Here is a 12,341-nt window from a genome sequence, read left to right on the forward strand (position 1 = left end):
TCTGGCCAATCAGACGGAGGGACGCTGGGATGGGAGTCTGGCCAATCAGACGGAGAGACGCTGGGGCGGGAGTCTGGCCAATCAGACGGAGAGACGCTGGGGCAGGAGTCTGGCCAATCAGACGGAGAGACGCTGGGGTGGGAGTCTGGCCAATCAGACGGAGAGACGCTGGGATGGGAGTCTGGCCAATCAGACGGAGAGACGCTGGGGCGGGAGTCTGGCCAATCAGACGGCCAGACGCTGGGGATGGGAGTCTGGCCAATCAGACGGAGAGACGCTGGGGCAGGAGTCTGGCCAATCAGACGGCCAGACGCTGGGGCGGGAGTCTGGCCAATCAGACGGAGAGACGCTGGGGCGGGAGTCTGGCCAATCAGACGGAGAGACGCTGGGGCGGGAGTCTGGCCAATCAGACGGAGAGACGCTGGGGTGGGAGTCTGGCCAATCAGACGGCCAGACGCTGGGGCGGGAGTCTGGCCAATCAGACGGAGAGACGCTGGGGCGGGAGTCTGGCCAATCAGACGGAGAGACGCTGGGATGGGAGTCTGGCCAATCAGACGGAGAGACGCTGGGGCGGGAGTCTAGCCAATCAGATGGAGAGACGCTGGGATGAGAGTCTGGCCAATCAGACGGAGAGACGCTGGGGCGGGAGTCTAGCCAATCAGACGGAGAGACGCTGGGGCGGGAGTCTAGCCAATCAGACGGAGAGACGCTGGGGTGGGAGTCTGGCCAATCAGACGGAGAGACGCTGGGGCGGGAGTCTAGCCAATCAGATGGAGAGACGCTGGGATGGGAGTCTGGCCAATCAGACGGAGAGACGCTGGGGCGGGAGTCTAGCCAATCAGACGGAGAGACGCTGGGGCGGGAGTCTGGCCAATCAGACGGAGAGACGCTGGGGCGGGAGTCTGGCCAATCAGACGGCCAGACGCTGGGGTGGGAGTCTGGCCAATCAGACGGAGAGACGCTGGGGTGGGAGTCTGGCCAATCAGACGGAGAGACGCTGGGGTGGGAGTCTGGCCAATCAGACGGAGAGACGCTGGGGTGGGAGTCTGGCCAATCAGACGGAGAGACGCTGGGGCGGGAGTCTGGCCAATCAGACGGAGAGACGCTGGGGCGGGAGTCTGGCCAATCAGACGGAGAGACGCTGGGGATGGGAGTCTGGCCAATCAGACGGCCAGACGCTGGGGATGGGAGTCTGGCCAATCAGACGGCCAGACGCTGGGGCGGGAGTCTGGCCAATCAGACGGCCAGACGCTGGGGTGGGAGTCTGGCCAATCAGACGGCCAGACGCTGGGGTGGGAGTCTGGCCAATCAGACGGAGAGACGCTGGGGCGGGAGTCTGGCCAATCAGACGGAGAGACGCTGGGGCGGGAGTCTGGCCAATCAGACGGAGAGACGCTGGGGCAGGAGTCTGGCCAATCAGACGGCCAGACGCTGGGGATGGGAGTCTGGCCAATCAGACGGAGAGACGCTGGGGCGGGAGTCTGGCCAATCAGACGGAGAGACGCTGGGGTGGGAGTCTGGCCAATCAGACGGAGAGACGCTGGGGCAGGAGTCTGGCCAATCAGACGGAGAGACGCTGGGGTGGGAGTCTGGCCAATCAGACGGAGAGACGCTGGGGTGGGAGTCTGGCCAATCAGACGGAGAGACGCTGGGATGGGAGTCTGGCCAATCAGGAGCCAGCGATGGGGACAAGCTCGCGTGGGCTCATTTCCGTCAGTACGTGCTGTTAAATACGGGGCTGCAATCTCGCCAACGCGGCCTTCGGGAAACACGCCGCCAATCAGGCCCAAAATGTCCCAGGAATGTTTCCGTTAAATCATGCCCGATATCGCCGGACTGCCAGACTTCCTGTCTGTTTGTGAGGCTCCAGACTTCATTACAAACACAGTTGAAGGGTAGCGTGGGGAATATTGTTCAGGTAAAGGTGTTGGATAAATAAATATTGTTGTTGCTGAGGGGTCAGTGTGAATGTTGACGGAATATTCTCCTTGTCTGTGAAAGGTCACAGGCATGTACCGTTATCTCTGTTTCACTCTCTACAGATGCTGCCTGGCTCACTGAGCATTTCCCAGTATTTTGATTTTTTATTTAGATTTCCAGTATGTGCAGAATTGTTGAAGGTTTATGGGTCCTTTGGTTTGTCTCAGCCTCTCAAAGGGCTGATTAAATTCCTCGTCTCTCTCTCTCTCTTGCAGGAAATGCTGATGTTTGTACACCGGAGCAGTACAAGGACTGTGCTGACCCAGCCCTGGGTAAGACCTCATCGCCAACAACACTCTCTTCACAGCACGTGTCACTAATCATGACCTTTCACCCCTACAGCCCCAACCCCCCCCCATGCCCTCCCACCATTGGTCAACCACCACTGTCCCCCCCCCCCCCCACCCCCTCACAGTGTCCCCACCTTCCACAGCCAATCAGCAACTGAATGGACTCTTCCTTTGGCAGCACAGTAGAACAGTGGTTAGCACAGGTGCTTCACAGCTGCAGGGTCCCAGGTTCGATTTCCGGCTTGGATCACTGTCTGTGTGGAGTGTGGTAGTCACCACTGTTGTATTGTGTATACTGCATATGAGGGTATTACGGTAAGGCCCCTGTACTACAGGTACGGGGGTAGATCCCTGCCTGCTAGCTCCGCCCAATAGGCGGAGTATAAATGTGTGGGATCTCCGAGCTGCAGCCATTTCAGCAGCAGCTACGGGAGGCTCCACATCTCTGCGTAATAAAGCCTCAATTACTCTCTACTCTCGTCTCGTCGTAATTGTTAGTGCATCACGGAGTCTGCACGTTCTCCCCGTGTCTACATAGGTTTCCTCCGGGTGCTCCAGTTTCCTCCCACAGCCCAAAGGTGTACAGGTTAGGTGGATTGGCCATGCTAAATTGCCCTTAGTGTCCAAAGATTAGGTGGGGTTACTGGGTTACGGGGATAGGGTGGAAGCATGGGCTTAAGTGGGGTGCTCTTTCCAAGAGCCGGTGCAGACCCGATGGGCCGAATGGCCTTCCTCTGCACTGTAAATTCAATGATCTACTCCCGTACCAGCCTCCCCGAACAGGCGCTGGAATGTGGCGACTAGGGGCTTTTCACAGTAACTTCATTGAAGCCAACTTGTGACAATAAGCGATTTTCATTTTTTCATTTCCATCTATGATCTTATCTGATTGGACAATTCTTGACCGTCAGTCAAACAGTCTCCAACCTCCAATATTTTTATAAATTATTCACAGTTGAAAAGAATTTATGCTCCGATCATTTTTCTCCTCTGGACATTAGTTCCTCATATCGCCAGAGTCCAGAGCTATCCCGGATTTTCCCAGATTCGAGCTGAGGTCTCCAGGTGGTGGAGTGTCAGAACACAGTAACTATATACAGAGTGTCAGAACACAGTAACTATGTACAGAGTGTCAGAACACAGTAACTATGTACAGAGTGTCAGAACACAGTAACTATATACAGAGTGTCAGAACACAGTAACTATGTACAGAGTGTCAGAACACAGTAACTATGTACAGAGTGTCAGAACACAGTAACTATGTACAGAGTGTCAGAACACAGTAACTATGTACAGTGTCAGAACACAGTAACTATGTACAGAGTGTCAGAACACAGTAACTATATACAGAGTGTCAGAACACAGTAACTATGTACAGAGTGTCAGAACACAGTAACTATGTACAGTGTCAGAACACAGTAACTATGTACAGAGTGTCAGAACACAGTAACTATATACAGAGTGTCAGAACACAGTAACTATGTACAGAGTGTCAGAACACAGTAACTATGTACAGAGTGTCAGAACACAGTAACTATGTACAGAGTGTCAGAACACAGTAACTATGTACAGAGTGTCAGAACACAGTAACTATGTACAGAGTGTCAGAACACAGTAACTATGTACAGAGTGTCAGAACACAGTAACTATGTACAGAGTGTCAGAACACAGTAACTATGTACAGAGTGTCAGAACACAGTAACTATGTACAGAGTGTCAGAACACAGTAACTATGTACAGAGTGTCAGAACACAGTAACTATGTACAGAGTGTCAGAACACAGTAACTATGTACAGAGTGTCAGAACACAGTAACTATGTACAGAGTGTCAGAACACAGTAACTATGTACAGAGTGTCAGAACACAGTAACTATGTACAGAGTGTCAGAACACAGTAACTATGTACAGAGTGTCAGAACACAGTAACTATATACAGATGTCAGAACACAGTAACTATGTACAGAGTGTCAGAACACAGTAACTATGTACAGAGTGTCAGAACACAGTAACTATGTACAGAGTGTCAGAACACAGTAACTATGTACAGAGTGTCAGAACACAGTAACTATGTACAGAGTGTCAGAACACAGTAACTATGTACAGAGTGTCAGAACACAGTAACTATGTACAGAGTGTCAGAACACAGTAACTATGTACAGAGTGTCAGAACACAGTAACTATGTACAGAGTGTCAGAACACAGTAACTATGTACAGAGTGTCAGAACACAGTAACTATGTACAGAGTGTCAGAACACAGTAACTATGTACAGAGTGTCAGAACACAGTAACTATGTACAGAGTGTCAGAACACAGTAACTATGTACAGAGTGTCAGAACACAGTAACTATGTACAGAGTGTCAGAACACAGTAACTATGTACAGAGTGTCAGAACACAGTAACTATGTACAGAGTGTCAGAACACAGTAACTATGTACAGGTGTCAGAACACAGTAACTATGTACAGAGTGTCAGAACACAGTAACTATGTACAGAGTGTCAGAACACAGTAACTATGTACAGAGTGTCAGAACACAGTAACTATGTACAGAGTGTCAGAACACAGTAACTATGTACAGAGTGTCAGAACACAGTAACTATGTACAGAGTGTCAGAACACAGTAACTATGTACAGAGTGTCAGAACACAGTAACTATGTACAGAGTGTCAGAACACAGTAACTATGTACAGAGTGTCAGAACACAGTAACTATGTACAGAGTGTCAGAACACAGTAACTATGTACAGAGTGTCAGAACACAGTAACTATGTACAGAGTGTCAGAACACAGTAACTATACAGAGTGTCAGAACACAGTACTATGTAAGGTCAGAACACAGTAACTATGTACAGAGTGTCAGAACACAGTAACTATGTACAGAGTGTCAGAACACAGTAACTATGTACAGAGTGTCAGAACACAGTAACTATGTACAGAGTGTCAGAACACAGTAACTATGTACAGAGTGTCAGAACACAGTAACTATATACAGAGTGTCAGAACACAGTAACTATGTACAGAGTGTCAGAACACAGTAACTATGTACAGAGTGTCAGAACACAGTAACTATGTACAGAGTGTCAGAACACAGTAACTATGTACAGAGTGTCAGAACACAGTAACTATGTACAGAGTGTCAGAACACAGTAACTATGTACAGAGTGTCAGAACACAGTAACTATGTACAGAGTGTCAGAACACAGTAACTATGTACAGAGTGTCAGAACACAGTAACTATGTACAGAGTGTCAGAACACAGTAACTATGTACAGAGTGTCAGAACACAGTAACTATGTACAGAGTGTCAGAACACAGTAACTATATACAGAGTGTCAGAACACAGTAACTATGTACAGAGTGTCAGAACACAGTAACTATATACAGAGTGTCAGAACACAGTAACTATGTACAGAGTGTCAGAACACAGTAACTATGTACAGAGTGTCAGAACACAGTAACTATGTACAGAGTGTCAGAACACAGTAACTATATACAGAGTGTCAGAACACAGTAACTATATACAGAGTGTCAGAACACAGTAACTATGTACAGAGTGTCAGAACACAGTAACTATGTACAGAGTGTCAGAACACAGTAACTATGTACAGAGTGTCAGAACACAGTAACTATGTACAGAGTGTCAGAACACAGTAACTATGTACAGAGTGTCAGAACACAGTAACTATGTACAGAGTGTCAGAACACAGTAACTATGTACAGAGTGTCAGAACACAGTAACTATGTACAGAGTGTCAGAACACAGTAACTATGTACAGAGTGTCAGAACACAGTAACTATGTACAGAGTGTCAGAACACAGTAACTATGTACAGAGTGTCAGAACACAGTAACTATGTACAGAGTGTCAGAACACAGTAACTATGTACAGAGTGTCAGAACACAGTAACTATGTACAGAGTGTCAGAACACAGTAACTATGTACAGAGTGTCAGAACACAGTAACTATGTACAGAGTGTCAGAACACAGTAACTATGTACAGAGTGTCAGAACACAGTAACTATGTACAGAGTGTCAGAACACAGTAACTATGTACAGAGTGTCAGAACACAGTAACTATGTACAGAGTGTCAGAACACAGTAACTATGTACAGAGTGTCAGAACACAGTAACTATGTACAGAGTGTCAGAACACAGTAACTATGTACAGAGTGTCAGAACACAGTAACTATGTACAGAGTGTCAGAACACAGTAACTATGTACAGAGTGTCAGAACACAGTAACTATGTACAGAGTGTCAGAACACAGTAACTATGTACAGAGTGTCAGAACACAGTAACTATGTACAGAGTGTCAGAACACAGTAACTATGTACAGAGTGTCAGAACACAGTAACTATGTACAGAGTGTCAGAACACAGTAACTAGTACAGAGTGTCAGAACACAGTAACTATGTACAGAGTGTCAGAACACAGTAACTATGTACAGAGTGTCAGAACACAGTAACTATGTACAGAGTGTCAGAACACAGTAACTATGTACAGAGTGTCAGAACACAGTAACTATGTACAGAGTGTCAGAACACAGTAACTATGTACAGAGTGTCAGAACACAGTAACTATGTACAGAGTGTCAGAACACAGTAACTATGTACAGAGTGTCAGAACACAGTAACTATGTACAGAGTGTCAGAACACAGTAACTATGTACAGAGTGTCAGAACACAGTAACTATGTACAGAGTGTCAGAACACAGTAACTATGTACAGAGTGTCAGAACACAGTAACTATGTACAGAGTGTCAGAACACAGTAACTATGTACAGAGTGTCAGAACACAGTAACTATGTACAGAGTGTCAGAACACAGTAACTATGTACAGTGTCAGAACACAGTAACTATGTACAGAGTGTCAGAACACAGTAACTATGTACAGAGTGTCAGAACACAGTAACTATGTACAGAGTGTCAGAACACAGTAACTATGTACAGAGTGTCAGAACACAGTAACTATGTACAGAGTGTCAGAACACAGTAACTATGTACAGAGTGTCAGAACACAGTAACTATGTACAGAGTGTCAGAACACAGTAACTATGTACAGAGTGTCAGAACACAGTAACTATGTACAGAGTGTCAGAACACAGTAACTATGTACAGAGTGTCAGAACACAGTAACTATGTACAGAGTGTCAGAACACAGTAACTATGTACAGAGTGTCAGAACACAGTAACTATTACAGAGTGTCAGAACACAGTAACTATGTACAGAGTGTCAGAACACAGTAACTATGTACAGAGTGTCAGAACACAGTAACTATGTACAGAGTGTCAGAACACAGTAACTATGTACAGAGTGTCAGAACACAGTAACTATGTACAGAGTGTCAGAACACAGTAACTATGTACAGAGTGTCAGAACACAGTAACTATGTACAGAGTGTCAGAACACAGTAACTATGTACAGAGTGTCAGAACACAGTAACTATGTACAGAGTGTCAGAACACAGTAACTATGTACAGAGTGTCAGAACACAGTAACTATGTACAGAGTGTCAGAACACAGTAACTATGTACAGAGTGTCAGAACACAGTAACTATGTACAGAGTGTCAGAACACAGTAACTATATACAGAGTGTCAGAACACAGTAACTATGTACAGAGTGTCAGAACACAGTAACTATGTACAGAGTGTCAGAACACAGTAACTATGTACAGAGTGTCAGAACACAGTAACTATGTACAGAGTGTCAGAACACAGTAACTATGTACAGAGTGTCAGAACACAGTAACTATGTACAGAGTGTCAGAACACAGTAACTATGTACAGAGTGTCAGAACACAGTAACTATGTACAGAGTGTCAGAACACAGTAACTATGTACAGAGTGTCAGAACACAGTAACTATGTACAGAGTGTCAGAACACAGTAACTATGTACAGAGTGTCAGAACACAGTAACTATGTACAGAGTGTCAGAACACAGTAACTATGTACAGAGTGTCAGAACACAGTAACTATGTACAGAGTGTCAGAACACAGTAACTATGTACAGAGTGTCAGAACACAGTAACTATGTACAGAGTGTCAGAACACAGTAACTATGTACAGAGTGTCAGAACACAGTAACTATGTACAGAGTGTCAGAACACAGTAACTATGTACAGAGTGTCAGAACACAGTAACTATGTACAGAGTGTCAGAACACAGTAACTATGTACAGAGTGTCAGAACACAGTAACTATGTACAGAGTGTCAGAACACAGTAACTATGTACAGAGTGTCAGAACACAGTAACTATGTACAGAGTGTCAGAACACAGTAACTATGTACAGAGTGTCAGAACACAGTAACTATGTACAGAGTGTCAGAACACAGTAACTATGTACAGAGTGTCAGAACACAGTAACTATGTACAGAGTGTCAGAACACAGTAACTATGTACAGAGTGTCAGAACACAGTAACTATGTACAGAGTGTCAGAACACAGTAACTATGTACAGAGTGTCAGAACACAGTAACTATGTACAGAGTGTCAGAACACAGTAACTATGTACAGAGTGTCAGAACACAGTAACTATGTACAGAGTGTCAGAACACAGTAACTATGTACAGAGTGTCAGAACACAGTAACTATGTACAGAGTGTCAGAACACAGTAACTATGTACAGAGTGTCAGAACACAGTAACTATGTACAGAGTGTCAGAACACAGTAACTATGTACAGAGTGTCAGAACACAGTAACTATGTACAGAGTGTCAGAACACAGTAACTATGTACAGAGTGTCAGAACACAGTAACTATGTACAGAGTGTCAGAACACAGTAACTATGTACAGAGTGTCAGAACACAGTAACTATGTACAGAGTGTCAGAACACAGTAACTATGTACAGAGTGTCAGAACACAGTAACTATGTACAGAGTGTCAGAACACAGTAACTATGTACAGAGTGTCAGAACACAGTAACTATGTACAGAGTGTCAGAACACAGTAACTATGTACAGAGTGTCAGAACACAGTAACTATGTACAGAGTGTCAGAACACAGTAACTATGTACAGAGTGTCAGAACACAGTAACTATGTACAGAGTGTCAGAACACAGTAACTATGTACAGAGTGTCAGAACACAGTAACTATGTACAGAGTGTCAGAACACAGTAACTATGTACAGAGTGTCAGAACACAGTAACTATGTACAGAGTGTCAGAACACAGTAACTATGTACAGAGTGTCAGAACACAGTAACTATGTACAGAGTGTCAGAACACAGTAACTATGTACAGAGTGTCAGAACACAGTAACTATGTACAGAGTGTCAGAACACAGTAACTATGTACAGAGTGTCAGAACACAGTAACTATGTACAGAGTGTCAGAACACAGTAACTATGTACAGAGTGTCAGAACACAGTAACTATGTACAGAGTGTCAGAACACAGTAACTATGTACAGAGTGTCAGAACACAGTAACTATGTACAGAGTGTCAGAACACAGTAACTATGTACAGAGTGTCAGAACACAGTAACTATGTACAGAGTGTCAGAACACAGTAACTATGTACAGAGTGTCAGAACACAGTAACTATGTACAGAGTGTCAGAACACAGTAACTATGTACAGAGTGTCAGAACACAGTAACTATGTACAGAGTGTCAGAACACAGTAACTATGTACAGAGTGTCAGAACACAGTAACTATGTACAGAGTGTCAGAACACAGTAACTATGTACAGAGTGTCAGAACACAGTAACTATGTACAGAGTGTCAGAACACAGTAACTATGTACAGAGTGTCAGAACACAGTAACTATGTACAGAGTGTCAGAACACAGTAACTATGTACAGAGTGTCAGAACACAGTAACTATGTACAGAGTGTCAGAACACAGTAACTATGTACAGAGTGTCAGAACACAGTAACTATGTACAGAGTGTCAGAACACAGTAACTATGTACAGAGTGTCAGAACACAGTAACTATGTACAGAGTGTCAGAACACAGTAACTATGTACAGAGTGTCAGAACACAGTAACTATGTACAGAGTGTCAGAACACAGTAACTATGTACAGAGTGTCAGAACACAGTAACTATGTACAGAGTGTCAGAACACAGTAACTATGTACAGAGTGTCAGAACACAGTAACTATGTACAGAGTGTCAGAACACAGTAACTATGTACAGAGTGTCAGAACACAGTAACTATGTACAGAGTGTCAGAACACAGTAACTATGTACAGAGTGTCAGAACACAGTAACTATGTACAGAGTGTCAGAACACAGTAACTATGTACAGAGTGTCAGAACACAGTAACTATGTACAGAGTGTCAGAACACAGTAACTATGTACAGAGTGTCAGAACACAGTAACTATGTACAGAGTGTCAGAACACAGTAACTATGTACAGAGTGTCAGAACACAGTAACTATGTACAGAGTGTCAGAACACAGTAACTATGTACAGAGTGTCAGAACACAGTAACTATGTACAGAGTGTCAGAACACAGTAACTATGTACAGAGTGTCAGAACACAGTAACTATGTACAGAGTGTCAGAACACAGTAACTATGTACAGAGTGTCAGAACACAGTAACTATGTACAGAGTGTCAGAACACAGTAACTATGTACAGAGTGTCAGAACACAGTAACTATGTACAGAGTGTCAGAACACAGTAACTATGTACAGAGTGTCAGAACACAGTAACTATGTACAGAGTGTCAGAACACAGTAACTATGTACAGAGTGTCAGAACACAGTAACTATGTACAGAGTGTCAGAACACAGTAACTATGTACAGAGTGTCAGAACACAGTAACTATGTACAGAGTGTCAGAACACAGTAACTATGTACAGAGTGTCAGAACACAGTAACTATGTACAGAGTGTCAGAACACAGTAACTATGTACAGAGTGTCAGAACACAGTAACTATGTACAGAGTGTCAGAACACAGTAACTATGTACAGAGTGTCAGAACACAGTAACTATGTACAGAGTGTCAGAACACAGTAACTATGTACAGAGTGTCAGAACACAGTAACTATGTACAGAGTGTCAGAACACAGTAACTATGTACAGAGTGTCAGAACACAGTAACTATGTACAGAGTGTCAGAACACAGTAACTATGTACAGAGTGTCAGAACACAGTAACTATGTACAGAGTGTCAGAACACAGTAACTATGTACAGAGTGTCAGAACACAGTAACTATGTACAGAGTGTCAGAACACAGTAACTATGTACAGAGTGTCAGAACACAGTAACTATGTACAGAGTGTCAGAACACAGTAACTATGTACAGAGTGTCAGAACCAGTAACTATGTACAGAGTGTCAGAACACAGTAACTATGTACAGAGTGTCAGAACACAGTAACTATGTACAGAGTGTCAGAACACAGTAACTATGTACAGAGTGTCAGAACACAGTAACTATGTACAGAGTGTCAGAACACAGTAACTATGTACAGAGTGTCAGAACACAGTAACTATGTACAGAGTGTCAGAACACAGTAACTATGTACAGAGTGTCAGAACACAGTAACTATGTACAGAGTGTCAGAACACAGTAACTATGTACAGAGTGTCAGAACACAGTAACTATGTACAGAGTGTCAGAACACAGTAACTATGTACAGAGTGTCAGAACACAGTAACTATGTACAGAGTGTCAGAACACAGTAACTATGTACAGAGTGTCAGAACACAGTAACTATGTACAGAGTGTCAGAACACAGTAACTATGTACAGAGTGTCAGAACACAGTAACTATGTACAGAGTGTCAGAACACAGTAACTATGTACAGAGTGTCAGAACACAGTAACTATGTACAGAGTGTCAGAACACAGTAACTATGTACAGAGTGTCAGAACACAGTAACTATGTACAGAGTGTCAGAACACAGTAACTATGTACAGAGTGTCAGAACACAGTAACTATGTACAGAGTGTCAGAACACAGTAACTATGTACAGAGTGTCAGAACACAGTAACTATGTACAGAGTGTCAGAACACAGTAACTATGTACAGAGTGTCAGAACACAGTAACTATGTACAGAGTGTCAGAACACAGTAACTATGTACAGAGTGTCAGAACACAGTAACTATGTACCGA

The 12,341-nt window shown here is 44.1% G+C and overlaps 1 protein-coding gene across 1 annotated transcript in view; it reads left to right on the forward strand.

Moving 5' to 3' along the window:
* The window catches only part of LOC119972897 (acid-sensing ion channel 1C-like), a 47,217-nt gene extending 43,891 nt beyond the window's left edge, over window positions 1-3,326 (forward strand). The window contains exons 5-6 of the mRNA XM_038810442.1: window positions 2,196-2,354; window positions 3,226-3,326. Coding sequence (XP_038666370.1) covers window positions 2,196-2,354; window positions 3,226-3,326 — 260 coding nt within the window. The remainder of the gene's footprint in view (window positions 1-2,195; window positions 2,355-3,225) is intronic.
* The last annotated feature ends 9,015 nt before the right edge of the window (window positions 3,327-12,341 follow it).

This window comes from Scyliorhinus canicula, chromosome 10, assembly GCF_902713615.1.
Source record: "Scyliorhinus canicula chromosome 10, sScyCan1.1, whole genome shotgun sequence".
In the NCBI taxonomy this organism is placed as follows: Eukaryota; Metazoa; Chordata; class Chondrichthyes; order Carcharhiniformes; family Scyliorhinidae; genus Scyliorhinus; species Scyliorhinus canicula.